General features: G+C 41.2%; 1 protein-coding gene across 8 annotated transcripts in view; it reads right to left on the bottom strand.

Annotated features, from left to right (window-relative positions):
- The window catches only part of LOC133547716 (rho GTPase-activating protein SYDE1-like), a 51,553-nt gene that overhangs the window by 5,480 nt on the left and 29,145 nt on the right, over positions 1–16,928 (bottom strand). For 3 of the 8 annotated variants that reach the window (XM_061893283.1, XM_061893281.1, XM_061893288.1), the window contains 9 exons: positions 14,743–15,015; positions 14,516–14,678; positions 8,507–8,673; positions 8,318–8,398; positions 4,588–4,679; positions 1,343–1,480; positions 1,150–1,276; positions 564–730; positions 2–494 (listed from right to left, as the gene is read on the bottom strand). In XM_061893283.1, coding sequence (XP_061749267.1) covers positions 2–494; positions 564–730; positions 1,150–1,276; positions 1,343–1,480; positions 4,588–4,679; positions 8,318–8,398; positions 8,507–8,673; positions 14,516–14,678; positions 14,743–15,015 — 1,701 coding nt within the window. The remainder of the gene's footprint in view (position 1; positions 495–563; positions 731–1,149; positions 1,277–1,342; positions 1,481–4,587; positions 4,680–8,317; positions 8,399–8,506; positions 8,674–14,515; positions 14,679–14,742; positions 15,016–16,928) is intronic. The other 5 variants (XM_061893285.1, XM_061893286.1, XM_061893284.1 and 2 more) reach the window with 5 other exon arrangements.

The following is a 16,928-nucleotide window of genomic DNA, read 5'->3' as shown; positions in this document are numbered from 1 at the left end:
CCTTCATCACTTTCACTTCCTGCCACCTCATCGTAATCAGCGTCCTGTGCTGACACGCCGTCTTGCCCGCAGACGCTCCAGTCGCCGGCGTAGCGGTTGATTGGTGGTGGACTGTCCAGGCGCGGGCCCCGGCGTGACACCACCACGTCCTCGGGACCAGGATGCAGGACGGCGGGAGGAGGAAGGTCTTGGCTGTTGTCTGCCGGGACTTGCTTGGCTGGCACTGAGGAAGAAAACATCCAAGTGGCCTTAAGAATGAAAAGCCCGCCCACCCACATCTCACCTGGCCACAGCTGCAGCAGGTAGTGCAAGGCCTCAATGTGGAGTTTGAAGTCCACCAAGTCCTGTCCTTGACACTTCATCCCTCCCTTCCAGGCCTCCTGCTTCAGCAGCACGGGTCCGAAGCAGACAGCCAGGTTTTGGGCCGTCATCCTGTTGGACGCGCTAAAGTTGGCCACGAGGCTGAGGTGGTCCAGCAGGTGAGACAAAGTGGCCTACAAGGGAGCAATCCCACAAAAGGATGAGCCTCAGTGGGACTTTGGCCGCTTAGTCGTGGTTCTCACCCTCTCCGGGGCGGGCAGGCAGGACAGAAGTGCGACCGTGTTGTGGGCTAGCTGGAGGTCGGGGCTGGTGGGTGGGGGTCGTAGGGTCATGGCTTCCTTGACCACCTCATACAAAGTGGAGGTGATGAGCGGGGATGGCAGCTCCCGCAGGTAGTCTTTCAGGACGCCTGTCCACAAAGCAGCAACTAAGTCCCGTTAAGGTCAATGAGACATCTGCTCCTAGCATGTGAAAAGTGCTGGACAATAATCAGATGAAAGACTTTGGACTTTGATGTCATGAAACCTTCATTTTGGACAATAAACAATGGAGTTGTCCCACTCTGGCTCCAATCAAACTCTTATTTTCATCACCTTATTTTGTAAGTCATTCTGGTTCCTCTTCACCTAGGCAACACCTGACCAGGGAGCAGATGATGTTCCTCATTGGTCACCTGGACTTTTGAGCAACGTTTGCAGCCTCGTTCTTCGGACTTACACGTTATGGCTGAAGTGACCCCCCTCTCCCTCTTGCTGCCCATTGTATTCTCTATGCCGGACCACGGTCTCACTGATTGAGACCTGACAGGCGGCGCAGGTGTGCACTCACCTGTGAGAACATTGACGTCAGGATAGAGATCCTCACCGAGACAGACGGCTGAAGCGTTCCTCTCAAACCAATCCCTCAGCTCCTTTTTCCCCGCAGCAGAACCACAAAGTCTGTACAGACCCACGACCTGACAGCAGTTCCAAGAGAGGAAACTTTGGACTTCCATTCATCCCAGTTCTGAAGGCAAGACTACCTTCAGTCCTCTGCGTTCAATCTCGGCCACGGTCTTCAGGATGATCAAAGGAACTGCAGAGGCAGAACCTTCTTCCTCCACCAGATGCCGCAGTTCCACCCCAAACACTTTAGAGGGCGCTGTTGAGGTCCTGTCCAACTGTGAACAAGATCTGGGTCAATGAGAGTCCACCACTGCTTCGTTGTTGTTCTCAGGGATGGCTGCCGTTCACATTTCAAGCCACACCGTACCAATTCCCAGTACCGGTACCGGTACTTGGCGGTACACATTTTCATATTCATGCTTTGAAGTAATTGCTTTCAAAATGTCCAGTTGTTATATTTTCTTCTGTTGTCACATTTTCAGTCTCATTGGCAAGCATTACATGAAGATAAAGTGACAGTCCAAGCATTACATGAAGATAAAGTGACAGTCCAAGCATTACATGAAGATAAAGTGACAGTCCAAGCATTACATGAAGATAAAGTGACAGTCCAAGCATTACATGAAGATAAAGTGACAGTCCAAGCATTACATGAAGATAAAGTGACAGTCCAAGCATTACATGAAGATAAAGTGACAGTCCAAGCATTACATGAAGATAAAGTGACAGTCCAAGCATTACATGAAGATAAAGTGACAGTCCAAGCATTACATGAAGATAAAGTGACAGTCCAAGCATTACATGAAGATAAAGTGACAGTCCAAGCATTACATGAAGATAAAGTGACAGTCCAAGCATTACATGAAGATAACGTGACAGTCCAAGCATTACATGAAGATAAAGTGACAGTCCAAGCATTACATGAAGATAAAGTGACAGTCCAAGCATTACATGAAGATAAAGTGACAGTCCAAGCATTACATGAAGATAAAGTGACAGTCCAAGCATTACATGAAGATAAAGTGACAGTCCAAGCATTACATGAAGATAAAGTGACAGTCCAAGCATTACATGAAGATAAAGTGACAGTCCAAGCATTACATGAAGATAAAGTGACAGTCCAAGCATAACATGAAGATAAAGTGACAGTCCAAGCATTACATGAAGATAAAGTGACAGTCCAAGCATTACATGAAGATAAAGTGACAGTCCAAGCATTACATGAAGATAAAGTGACAGTCCAAGCATTACATGAAGATAAAGTGACAGTCCAAGCATTACATGAAGATAAAGTGACAGTCCAAGCATTACATGAAGATAAAGTGACAGTCCAAGCATTACATGAAGATAAAGTGACAGTCCAAGCATTACATGAAGATAAAGTGACAGTCCAAGCATTACATGAAGATAAAGTGACAGTCCAAGACACTAGATGGCAGCAGTGTGTAGTTCAAGGTGTGTTGCACCCTCAAAAGTGTTAATCCACTAAGGATTGCACTTATTACACGGCAGCTGTTTGATTGTAACACGCATATTTAAAGACATTTAGAGGTGTTGAAATTGCGAATGCTAATTAGTAGCATGTCAATGGCAAAGCCAATAGATATTAGCATCAAGCTAGAGCACGTTCTAAAAGTGAAGCCTCATGTAAAAGTACTACATGACGTACTACATGTACATCATGTAGTGTGTGAAGTACTACCTGCACGTCATGTAGTGTGTGAAGTACTACCTGCACGTCATGTAGTGTGTGAAGTACTACCTGCACGTCATGTAGTGTGTGAAGTACTACCTGCACGTCATGTAGTGTGTGAAGTACTACCTGCACGTCATGTAGTGTGTGAAGTACTACCTGCACGTCATGTAGTGTGTGAAGTACTACCTGCACGTCATGTAGTGTGTGAAGTACTACCTGCACGTCATGTAGTGTGTGAAGTACTACCTGCACGTCATGTAGCGTGTGAAGTACTACCTGCACGTCATGTAGTGTGTGAAGTACTACCTGCACGTCATGTAGTGTGTGAAGTACTACCTGCACGTCATGTAGTGTGTGAAGTACTACCTGCACCTCATGTAGTGTGTGAAGTACTACCTGCACGTCATGTAGTGTGTGAAGTACTACCTGCACCTCATGTAGTGTGTGAAGTACTACCTGCACGTCATGTAGTGTGTGAAGTACTACCTGCACGTCATGTAGTGTGTGAAGTACTACCTGCACGTCATGTAGTGTGTGAAGTACTACCTGCACGTCATGTAGTGTGTGAAGTACTACCTGCACGTCATGTAGTGTGTGAAGTACTACCTGCACCTCATGTAGTGTGTGAAGTACTACCTGCACGTCATGTAGTGTGTGAAGTACTACCTGCACGTCATGTAGTGTGTGAAGTACTACCTGCACGTCATGTAGTGTGTGAAGTACTACCTGCACGTCATGTAGTGTGTGAAGTACTACCTGCACGTCATGTAGTGTGTGAAGTACTACCTGCACGTCATGTAGTGTGTGAAGTACTACCTGCACGTCATGTAGTGTGTGAAGTACTACCTGCACGTCATGTAGTGTGTGAAGTACTACCTGCACGTCATGTAGTGTGTGAAGTACTACCTGCACCTCATGTAGTGTGTGAAGTACTACCTGCACGTCATGTAGTGTGTGAAGTACTACCTGCACGTCATGTAGTGTGTGAAGTACTACCTGCACGTCATGTAGTGTGTGAAGTACTACCTGCACGTCATGTAGTGTGTGAAGTACTACCTGCACGTCATGTAGTGTGTGAAGTACTACCTGCACGTCATGTAGTGTGTGAAGTACTACCTGCACCTCATGTAGTGTGTGAAGTACTACCTGCACGTCATGTAGTGTGTGAAGTACTACCTGCACGGCATGTAGTGTGTGAAGTACTACCTGCACGGCATGTAGTGTGTGAAGTACTACCTGCACGTCATGTAGTGTGTGAAGTACTACCTGCACGTCATGTAGTGTGTGAAGTACTACCTGCACGTCATGTAGTGTGTGAAGTACTACCTGCACGTCATGTAGTGTGTGAAGTACTACCTGCACGTCATGTAGTGTGTGAAGTACTACCTGCACGTCATGTAGTGTGTGAAGTACTACCTGCACGTCATGTAGTGTGTGAAGTACTACCTGCACCTCATGTAGTGTGTGAAGTACTACCTGCACGTCATGTAGTGTGTGAAGTACTACCTGCACGTCATGTAGTGTGTGAAGTACTACCTGCACGTCATGTAGTGTGTGAAGTACTACCTGCACGTCATGTAGTCTGTGAAGTACTACCTGCATGTCATGTAGTGTGTGAAGTACTACCTGCACGTCATGTAGTGTGTGAAGTACTACCTGCACGTCATGTAGTGTGTGAAGTACTACCTGCACGTCCCATGGTTCCTGCAGAGAGAGTTTGATGTAGAGACGTCCCTGAGGTTCCAAGTTGACACACAGCTGCTGACTTCCACTTCCTGCTGCACAGTGAGGACCAATGAGAATGAAGAGATGTTTACTCACTAAGATATGTTGAATCACTAATCACAAGGTTCTGAAGAGATGATTAATCACTAATCACAAGGTTCTGAAGAGATGTTTAATCCCTAATCACAAGGTTCTGAAGAGATGATTAATCACTAATCACAAGGTTCTGAAGAGATGTTTAATCCCTAGTCACAAGGTTCTGAAGAGATGTTTAATCACTAATCACAAGGTTCTGAAGAGATGATTAATCACTAATCACAAGGTTCTGAAGAGATGTTTAATCCCTAATCACAAGGTTCTGAAGAGATGATAAATCACTAATCACAAGGTTATGAAGAGATGTTTAATCACTAATCACAAGGTTCTGAAGAGATGTTTAATCACTAATCACAACGTTATGAAGAGATGTTTAATCACTAATCACAAGGTTTTGAAGAGATGTTTAATCACTAATCACAAGGTTCTGAAGAGATGTTTAATCACTTATCACAAGGTTCTGAAGAGATGTTTAATCACTAATCACAAGGTTCTGAAGAGATGTTTAATCACTAATCACAAGGTTCTGAAGAGATGTTTAATCACTAATCACAAGGTTCTGAAGAGATGTTTAATCACTAATCACAAGGTTATGAAGAGATGTTTAATCCCTAATCACAAGGTTCTGTAAAGATGTTTATTCACTAATCACAAGGTTCTGAAGAGATGTTTAATCCCTAGTCACAAGGTTCTGAAGAGATGTTTAATCACTAATCACAAGGTTCTGAAGAGATGTTTAATCACTAATCACAAGGTTCTGAAGAGATGTTTAATCACTAATCACAAGGTTGTGAAGAGATGTTTAATCAATAATCACAAGGTTCTGAAGAGATGTTTAATCACTAATCACAAGGTTCTGAAGAGATGTTTAATCACTAATCACAAGGTTCTGAAGAGATGTTTAATCACTAATCACAAGGTTGTGAAGAGATGTTTAATCACTAATCACAAGGTTATGAAGAGATGTTTAATCAATAATCACAAGGTTCTGAAGAGATGTTTAATCACTAATCACAAGGTTCTGAAGAGATGTTTAATCACTAATCACAAGGTTATGAAGAGATGTTTAATCCCTAATCACAAGGTTCTGTAAATATGTTTATTCACTAATCACAAGGTTCTGAAGAGATGTTTAATCCCTAATCACAAGGTTCTGAAGAGATGTTTAATCACTAATCACAAGGTTCTGAAGAGATGTTTAATCACTAATCACAAGGTTCTGAAGAGATGTTTAATCACTAATCACAAGGTTCTGAAGAGATGTTTAATCACTAATCACAAGGTTCTGAAGAGATGTTTAATCACTAATCACAAAGTTTTGAAGATATGTTTAATCACTAATCACAAGGTTCTGAAGAGATGTTTAATCACTAATCACAAAGTTTTGAAGAGATGATTAATCACTAATCACAAGGTTATGAAGAGATGATTAATCACTAATCACAAGGTTTCGAAGAGATGTTTAATCACTAATCACAAGGTTCTGAAGAGATGTTTAATCACTAATCACAAGGTTCTGAAGAGATGTTTAATCACTAATCACAAAGTTTTGAAGAGATGTTTAATCACAAGGTTCTGAAGAGATGTTTGATCACTAATCACAAGGTTATGAAGAGATGATTAATCACTAATCACAAGGTTTCGAAGAGATGTCTATTTGCTAATCACAAGTTTATGAAGAGATGTTTAATCACTAATCACAAGGTTTTGAAGAGATGTTTATTCACTAATCTCAAGGTTCTGAAGAGATGTTTAATCATTAATCACGAGATTCTGAAGAGATGTTTAATCACTAATCACAAGGTTCTGAAGAGATGTTTAATCACTAATCACAAGGTTCTGAAGAGATGTTTAATCACTAATCACAAGGTTGTGAAGAGATGTTTAATCAATAATCACAAGGTTCTGAAGAGATGTTTAATCACTAATCACAAGGTTCTGAAGAGATGTTTAATCACTAATCACAAGGTTCTGAAGAGATGTTTAATCACTAATCACAAGGTTGTGAAGAGATGTTTAATCACTAATCACAAGGTTATGAAGAGATGTTTAATCAATAATCACAAGGTTCTGAAGAGATGTTTAATCACTAATCACAAGGTTCTGAAGAGATGTTTAATCACTAATCACAAGGTTATGAAGAGATGTTTAATCCCTAATCACAAGGTTCTGTAAATATGTTTATTCACTAATCACAAGGTTCTGAAGAGATGTTTAATCCCTAATCACAAGGTTCTGAAGAGATGTTTAATCACTAATCACAAGGTTCTGAAGAGATGTTTAATCACTAATCACAAGGTTCTGAAGAGATGTTTAATCACTAATCACAAGGTTCTGAAGAGATGTTTAATCACTAATCACAAGGTTCTGAAGAGATGTTTAATCACTAATCACAAAGTTTTGAAGATATGTTTAATCACTAATCACAAGGTTCTGAAGAGATGTTTAATCACTAATCACAAAGTTTTGAAGAGATGATTAATCACTAATCACAAGGTTATGAAGAGATGATTAATCACTAATCACAAGGTTTCGAAGAGATGTTTAATCACTAATCACAAGGTTCTGAAGAGATGTTTAATCACTAATCACAAGGTTCTGAAGAGATGTTTAATCACTAATCACAAAGTTTTGAAGAGATGTTTAATCACAAGGTTCTGAAGAGATGTTTGATCACTAATCACAAGGTTATGAAGAGATGATTAATCACTAATCACAAGGTTTCGAAGAGATGTCTATTTGCTAATCACAAGTTTATGAAGAGATGTTTAATCACTAATCACAAGGTTTTGAAGAGATGTTTATTCACTAATCTCAAGGTTCTGAAGAGATGTTTAATCATTAATCACGAGATTCTGAAGAGATGTTTAATCACTAATCACACGGTTCTGAAGAGATGTTTAATCACTAATCACATGGTTCTGAAGAGATGTTTAATCACTAATCACAAGGTTTCGAAGAGATGTTTAATCACTAATCACACGGTTCTGAAGAGATGTTTAATCACCAATCACAAGGTTCTGAAGAGATGTTTAATCACTAATCACAAGGTTCTGAAGAGACGATTAATCACTAATCAAACGTTTCTAAAGAGATGTTTAATCACTAATCACAAGGTTTCGAAGAGATGTTTAATCACTAATCACACGGTTCTGAAGAGATGTTTAATCACTAATCACAAGGTTCTGAAGAGACGATTAATCACTAATCAAACGTTTCTAAAGAGATGTTTAATCACTAATCACAAGGTTCTGAAGAGATGTTTAATCACTAATCACAAGGTTCTGAAGAGATGTTTAATCACTAATCACAAGGTTCTCAAGAGATGTTTAATCACTAATCACAAGGTTCTGAAGAGATGTTTAATCACTAATCACAAGGTTGTGAAGAGATGTTTAATCACTAATCACAAGGTTCTGAAGAGATGTTTAATCACTAATCACAAGGTTCTGAAGAGATGTTTAATCACTAATCACAAGCTTCTGAAGAGATGTTTAATCACTAATCACAAGGTTCTGAAGAGATGTTTAATCACTAATCACAAGGTTCTGAAGAGACGATTAATCACTAATCACAAGGTTCTGCTATACCGGACCTTTAAAGAGGGGAAGAAGAGCAACCGTCCCCAGACAGCAGATTCTGGTCCTGGTCTGGTTCAACCCCGGGGGCGTGCTGGCTGCGTGTGATTGGTCAAAAGGAGACAAGTGGCATGAGTCCAGGAGAGACCAGCACCATGTGCCTCAGCAGTCCAGGACAAACCAGGACCATGTGCCAGCAGTTTTACCCGCAGACGTGAGCACCACCACTCGGAGTTGCCACGCTCCCTCCAGCTCCAGGTGGAAGGTGTGGTTTAAGGAGAGGGCGTGGCCTTGCAGGGTTAAGGGGGCGGTTCTCGCCAGAGTGATTCCGTCAATCTGGATGGCAAGAAACATTTCTTTGCTCTCACGGCACCTGAGAGACACAACATGTTCTAAATCAATTATCTTGATTAGTTACACCTTCAAGGGCTTGGTGGTGGTCAATGTCTGTGGACCTGATCCCCTCAGACCCAAATACCAGGCGCTGACCAGCTGTGACAAAGTGTGAAGTAGTGGGCACTATTAGTGGGCTTGTTGTGTGTGATCTACCAAGACTGTGTGTGCAATTAATAAGGTATAAAGTAGTGTGCACTATTAGTGGGTGTGTGATCTACCAAGACTGTGTGTACAATTAATAAGGTATAAAGTAGTGTGCACTAATAGTGGGTGTGTTGTTTGTGATCTACGAAGACTGTGTGTGCAATTAATAAGGTATAAAGTAGTGTGCACTATTAGTGGGTGTGTTGTGTGTGATCTACCAAGACTGTGTGTACAATTAATAAGGTATAAAGTAGTGTGCACTATTAGTGGGTGTGTGATCTACCAAGACTGTGTGTGCAATTAATAAGGTATAAAGTAGTGTGCACTATTAGTGGGTGTGTTGTGTGTGATCTACCAAGACTGTGTGTGCAATTAATAAGGTATAAAGTAGTGTGCACTATTAGTGGGTGTGTGATCTACCAAGACTGTGTGTACAATTAATAAGGTATAAAGTAGTGTGCACTATTAGTGGGTGTGTGATCTACCAAGACTGTGTGTGCAATTAATAAGGTATAAAGTAGTGTGCACTATTAGTGGGTGTGTGATCTACCAAGACTGTGTGTACAATTAATAAGGTATAAAGTAGTGTGCACTATTAGTGGGTGTGTGATCTACCAAGACTGTGTGTGCAATTAATAAGGTATAAAGTAGTGTGCACTATTAGTGGGTGTGTGATCTACCAAGACTGTGTGTGCAATTAATAAGGTATAAAGTAGTGTGCACTATTAGTGGGTGTGTGATCTACCAAGACTGGGTGTGCAATTAATAAGGTATAAAGTAGTGTGCACTATTAGTGGGTGTGTGATCTACCAAGACTGTGTGTACAATTAATAAGGTATAAAGTAGTGTGCACTATTAGTGGGTGTGTGATCTACCAAGACTGTGTGTGCAATTAATAAGGTATAAAGTAGTGTGCACTATTAGTGGGTGTGTGATCTACCAAGACTGTGTGTACAATTAATAAGGTATAAAGTAGTGTGCACTATTAGTGGGTGTGTGATCTACCAAGACTGTGTGTGCAATTAATAAGGTATAAAGTAGTGTGCACTATTATTGGGTGTGTTGTGTGTGATCTACCAAGACTGTGTGTACAATTAATAAGGTATAAAGTAGTGTGCACTATTAGTGGGTGTGTGATCTACCAAGACTGTGTGTACAATTAATAAGGTATAAAGTAGTGTGCACTATTAGTGGGTGTGTGATCTACCAAGACTGTGTGTGCAATTAATAAGGTATAAAGTAGTGTGCACTATTAGTGGGTGTGTGATCTACCAAGACTGTGTGTACAATTAATAAGGTATAAAGTAGTGTGCACTATTAGTGGGTGTGTAATCTACCAAGACTGTGTGTGCAATTAATAAGGTATAAAGTAGTGTGCACTATTAGTGGGTGTGTGATCTACCAAGACTGTGTGTACAATTAATAAGGTATAAAGTAGTGTGCACTATTAGTGGGTGTGTGATCTACCAAGACTGTGTGTACAATTAATAAGGTATAAAGTAGTGTGCACTATTAGTGGGTGTGTGATCTACCAAGACTGTGTGTACAATTAATAAGGTATAAAGTAGTGTGCACTATTAGTGGGTGTGTGATCTACCAAGACTGTGTGTACAATTAATAAGGTATAAAGTAGTGTGCACTATTAGTGGGTGTGTGATCTACCAAGACTGTGTGTACAATTAATAAGGTATAAAGTAGTGTGCACTAATAGTGGGTGTGTTGTTTGTGATCTACGAAGACTGTGTGTGCAATTAATAAGGTATAAAGTAGTGTGCACTATTAGTGGGTGTGTTGTGTGTGATCTACCAAGACTGTGTGTACAATTAATAAGGTATAAAGTAGTGTGCACTAATAGTGGGTGTGTTGTTTGTGATCTACCAAGACTGTGTGTACAATTAATAAGGTATAAAGTAGTGTGCACTATTAGTGGGTGTGTGATCTACCAAGACTGTGTGTGCAATTAATAAGGTATAAAGTATTGTGCACTATTAGTGGGTGTGTGATCTACCAAGACTGTGTGTGCAATTAATAAGGTATAAAGTAGTGTGCACTATTAGTGGGTGTGTGATCTACCAAGACTGTGTGTACAATTAATAAGGTATAAAGTAGTGTGCACTATTAGTGGGTGTGTGATCTACCAAGACTGTGTGTGCAATTAATAAGGTATAAAGTAGTGTGCACTATTAGTGGGTGTGTGATCTACCAAGACTGTGTGTACAATTAATAAGGTATAAAGTAGTGTGCACTATTAGTGGGTGTGTGATCTACCAAGACTGTGTGTACAATTAATAAGGTATAAAGTAGTGTGCACTATTAGTGGGTGTGTGATCTACCAAGACTGTGTGTGCAATTAATAAGGTATAAAGTAGTGTGCACTATTAGTGGGTGTGTTGTGTGTGATCTACCAAGACTGTGTGTGCAATTAATAAGGTATAAAGTAGTGTGCACTATTAGTGGGTGTGTGATCTACCAAGACTGTGTGTACAATTAATAAGGTATAAAGTAGTGTGCACTATTAGTGGGTGTGTGATCTACCAAGACTGTGTGTGCAATTAATAAGGTATAAAGTAGTGTGCACTATTAGTGGGTGTGTGATCTACCAAGACTGTGTGTACAATTAATAAGGTATAAAGTAGTGTGCACTATTAGTGGGTGTGTGATCTACCAAGACTGTGTGTGCAATTAATAAGGTATAAAGTAGTGTGCACTATTAGTGGGTGTGTGATCTACCAAGACTGTGTGTGCAATTAATAAGGTATAAAGTAGTGTGCACTATTAGTGGGTGTGTGATCTACCAAGACTGGGTGTGCAATTAATAAGGTATAAAGTAGTGTGCACTATTAGTGGGTGTGTGATCTACCAAGACTGTGTGTACAATTAATAAGGTATAAAGTAGTGTGCACTATTAGTGGGTGTGTGATCTACCAAGACTGTGTGTGCAATTAATAAGGTATAAAGTAGTGTGCACTATTAGTGGGTGTGTGATCTACCAAGACTGTGTGTACAATTAATAAGGTATAAAGTAGTGTGCACTATTAGTGGGTGTGTGATCTACCAAGACTGTGTGTGCAATTAATAAGGTATAAAGTAGTGTGCACTATTATTGGGTGTGTTGTGTGTGATCTACCAAGACTGTGTGTACAATTAATAAGGTATAAAGTAGTGTGCACTATTAGTGGGTGTGTGATCTACCAAGACTGTGTGTACAATTAATAAGGTATAAAGTAGTGTGCACTATTAGTGGGTGTGTGATCTACCAAGACTGTGTGTGCAATTAATAAGGTATAAAGTAGTGTGCACTATTAGTGGGTGTGTGATCTACCAAGACTGTGTGTACAATTAATAAGGTATAAAGTAGTGTGCACTATTAGTGGGTGTGTAATCTACCAAGACTGTGTGTGCAATTAATAAGGTATAAAGTAGTGTGCACTATTAGTGGGTGTGTGATCTACCAAGACTGTGTGTACAATTAATAAGGTATAAAGTAGTGTGCACTATTAGTGGGTGTGTGATCTACCAAGACTGTGTGTACAATTAATAAGGTATAAAGTAGTGTGCACTATTAGTGGGTGTGTGATCTACCAAGACTGTGTGTACAATTAATAAGGTATAAAGTAGTGTGCACTATTAGTGGGTGTGTGATCTACCAAGACTGTGTGTACAATTAATAAGGTATAAAGTAGTGTGCACTATTAGTGGGTGTGTGATCTACCAAGACTGTGTGTACAATTAATAAGGTATAAAGTAGTGTGCACTAATAGTGGGTGTGTTGTTTGTGATCTACGAAGACTGTGTGTGCAATTAATAAGGTATAAAGTAGTGTGCACTATTAGTGGGTGTGTTGTGTGTGATCTACCAAGACTGTGTGTACAATTAATAAGGTATAAAGTAGTGTGCACTAATAGTGGGTGTGTTGTTTGTGATCTACCAAGACTGTGTGTACAATTAATAAGGTATAAAGTAGTGTGCACTATTAGTGGGTGTGTGATCTACCAAGACTGTGTGTGCAATTAATAAGGTATAAAGTATTGTGCACTATTAGTGGGTGTGTGATCTACCAAGACTGTGTGTGCAATTAATAAGGTATAAAGTAGTGTGCACTATTAGTGGGTGTGTGATCTACCAAGACTGTGTGTACAATTAATAAGGTATAAAGTAGTGTGCACTATTAGTGGGTGTGTGATCTACCAAGACTGTGTGTGCAATTAATAAGGTATAAAGTAGTGTGCACTATTAGTGGGTGTGTGATCTACCAAGACTGTGTGTACAATTAATAAGGTATAAAGTAGTGTGCACTATTAGTGGGTGTGTGATCTACCAAGACTGTGTGTACAATTAATAAGGTATAAAGTAGTGTGCACTATTAGTGGGTGTGTTGTTTGTGATCTACGAAGACTGTGTGTGCAATTAATAAGGTATAAAGTAGTGTGCACTATTAGTGGGTGTGTGATCTACCAAGACTGTGTGTACAATTAATAAGGTATAAAGTAGTGTGCACTATTAGTGGGTGTGTGATCTACCAAGACTGTGTGTACAGTTAATAAGGTATAAAGTAGTGTGCACTAATAGTGGGTGTGTGATCTACCAAGACTGTGTGTACAATTAATAAGGTATAAAGTAGTGTGCACTATTAGTGGGTGTGTGATCTACCAAGACTGTGTGTACAATTAATAAGGTATAAAGTAGTGTGCACTAATAGTGGGTGTGTTGTTTGTGATCTACCAAGACTGTGTGTACAATTAATAAGGTATAAAGTAGTGTGCACTAATAGTGGGTGTGTCGTTTGTGATCTACCAAGACTGTGTGTACAATTAATAAGGTATAAAGTAGTGTGCACTATTAGTGGGTGTGTTGTGTGTGATCTACCAAGACTGTGTGTACAATTAATAAGGTATAAAGTAGTGTGCACTAATAGTGGGTGTGTTGTTTGTGATCTACCAAGACTGTGTGTACAATTAATAAGGTATAAAGTAGTGTGCACTATTAGTGGGTGTGTGATCTACCAAGACTGTGTGTACAATTAATAAGGTATAAAGTAGTGTGCACTATTAGTGGGTGTGTTGTGTGTGATCTACCAAGACTGTGTGTACAATTAATAAGGTATAAAGTAGTGTGCACTAATAGTGGGTGTGTTGTTTGTGATCTACCAAGACTGTGTGTACAATTAATAAGGTATAAAGTAGTGTGCACTAATAGTGGGTGTGTTGTTTGTGATCTACCAAGACTGTGTGTACAATTAATAAGGTATAAAGTAGTGTGCACTAATAGTGGGTGTGTTGTTTGTGATCTACCAAGACTGTGTGTACAATTAATAAGGTATAAAGTAGTGTGCACTAATAGTGGGTGTGTGATCTACCAAGACTGTGTGTGCAATTAATAAGGTATAAAGTAGTGTGCACTATTAGTGGGTGTGTTGTGTGTGATCTACCAAGACTGTGTGTACAATTAATAAGGTATAAAGTAGTGTGCACTAATAGTGGGTGTGTTGTTTGTGATCTACCAAGACTGTGTGTGCAGGATTAGGTTCCTACCCTGTAGAATACGGATAGGGTTAGGTTAATTCCTGAAGGAACTCTCCTGAAGGAATCAATAAAGTACTATCTATCTATCTATACCCTGTAGAACGGGGTTAGGTTACCAGCCTGTAGAACACATAGGTAGAGGTCTACACTTACCTCTTTGATTTGATGTGTTCCAGACCAAGAAGGTGAACAGTCAGCAAACCAGTCAGGCGCTGACAGCCTGATGAAGGCTCGCTGTCTGTGTACAGCTGGAATGAAGTCTTGTCGCCAGGCTGGCGAGGCAGCAGCTCTGGTGAGTCTCCGTCACTGAGATACCCTGAAGACGCTAGGACTTTAGACAGTCCTCACTACTAGGACACATGCACATTCCACACTTTTACCTCCTTTACTGGCGGAGCGTCCTCTCGATAACCGCCGCTGTGGCAAAGCAGGAGGGGTGGAGCTATCCAGGTGATAACGACTGATGACGTTCTGGTCTGCCAACTTCTTCATGGTGACTTTGTCTCCATCTTGTCGCACACGAGAAGAGCGAAGGCTGATTCTGCGTCTCAGCTCAGGAAGCTTCTTCATTTTGAAAGAGAGTTTCCTCACTGTGCCAGGAGACCCCAATCTGTCAACCACACCCGCTTTTTTTTGGAAGACATACTTGGAGTCTGGAAGAAAGAGGCACTTGGCTGGTTAGCATTCATTCATTCACTCATTCATTCATTCATGTTCTTGTTCAGGCTCCTATGCTGGGCTGCCAGGATCCGCTTCAGAGCACAGATGGACAAATGTGTGCATGTAGACACACCGACTAACTCTTTGTGGATGGAAGAAAATGTCGAGGGGAGCAAAGAAGCAGAGAGCAAAGTCTCCACACCTACTAACTCTTGATGGACGGGAGAATATGTCGAGGGGAGCAAACAAGCAGAGAGTAAAGTGTCCACACCGACTAACTCTTTGTGGACGGGAGAATATATCGAGGCGAGCAAACAAGCAGAGAGTAAAGTGTCCACACTGACTAACTCTTTGTGGACGAGCAAAGAAGCAGAGAGTAAAGTGTCCGCACCGACTAACTCTTTGTGGACGAGCAAAGAAGCAGAGAGTCAAGTGTCCGCACCGACTAACTCTTTGTGGACGAGCAAAGAAGCAGAGAGTAAAGTGTCCGCACCGACTAACTCTTTGTGGACGAGCAAAGAAGCAGAGAGTAAAGTGTCCGCACCGACTAACTCTTTGTGGACGAGCAAAGAAGCAGAGAGTAAAGTGTCCGCACCGACTAACTCTTTGTGGACGAGCAAAGAAGCAGAGAGTAAAGTGTCCGCACCGACTAACTCTTTGTGGACGAGCAAAGAAGCAGAGAGTAAAGTGTCCGCACCGACTAACTCTTTGTGGACGAGCAAAGAAGCAGAGAGTAAAGTGTCCGCACCGACTAACTCTTTGTGGACGAGCAAAGAAGCAGAGAGTAAAGTGTCCGCACCGACTAACTCTTTGTGGACGAGCAAAGAAGCAGAGAGTAAAGTGTCCGCACCGACTAACTCTTTGTGGACGAGCAAAGAAGCAGAGAGTAAAGTGTCCGCACCGACTAACTCTTTGTGGACCAGCAAAGAAGCAGAGAGTAAAGTGTCCACACCGACTAACTCTTTGTGGACGAGCAAAGAAGCAGAGAGTAAAGTGTCCACACCGACTAACTCTTTGTGGACGAGCAAAGAAGCAGAGAGTAAAGTGTCCACACCGACTAACTCTTTGTGGACGAGCAAAGAAGCAGAGAGTAAAGTGTCCGCACCGACTAACTCTTTTTGGACGAGCAAAGAAGCAGAGAGTAAAGTGTCCACACCGACTAACTCTTTGTGGACGAGCAAAGAAGCAGAGAGTAAAGTGTCCGCACCGACTAACTCTTTGTGGACGAGCAAAGAAGCAGAGAGTAAAGTGTCCGCACCGACTAACTCTTTGTAGACGAGCAAAGAAGCAGAGAGTAAAGTGTCCACCCCGACTTACTCTTTGTGGACGAGCAAAGAAGCAGAGAGTAAAGTGTCCACAGCGACTAACTCTTTGTGGACGAGCAAAGAAGCAGAGAGTAAAGTGTCCGCACCGACTAACTCTTTGTGGACGAGCAAAGAAGCAGAGAGTCAAGTGTCCGCACCGACTAACTCTTTGTGGACGAGCAAAGAAGCAGAGAGTAAAGTGTCCACACCGACTTACTCTTTGTGGACGAGCAAAGAAGCAGAGAGTAAAGTGTCCACAGCGACTAACTCTTTGTGGACGAGCAAAGAAGCAGAGAGTAAAGTGTCCGCACCGACTAACTCTTTGTGGACGAGCAAAGAAGCAGAGAGTAAAGTGTCCACAGCGACTAACTCTTTGTGGACGAGCAAAGAAGCAGAGAGTAAAGTGTCCGCACCGACTAAGTCTTTGTGGACGAGCAAAGAAGCAGAGAGTAAAGTGTCCGCACCGACTAACTCTTTGTGGACGAGCAAAGAAGCAGAGAGTAAAGTGTCCGCACCGACTAACTCTTTGTAGACGAGCAAAGAAGCAGAGAGTAAAGTGTCCACACCGACTTACTCTTTGTGGACGAGCAAAGAAGCAGAGA

The sequence above is a fragment of the Nerophis ophidion genome, unplaced genomic scaffold (assembly GCF_033978795.1).
Source record: "Nerophis ophidion isolate RoL-2023_Sa unplaced genomic scaffold, RoL_Noph_v1.0 HiC_scaffold_165, whole genome shotgun sequence".
In the NCBI taxonomy this organism is placed as follows: Eukaryota; Metazoa; Chordata; class Actinopteri; order Syngnathiformes; family Syngnathidae; genus Nerophis; species Nerophis ophidion.
Note: the sequence above shows the minus strand (reverse complement) of the source record. Positions and strands in the feature narration are given on the sequence as shown.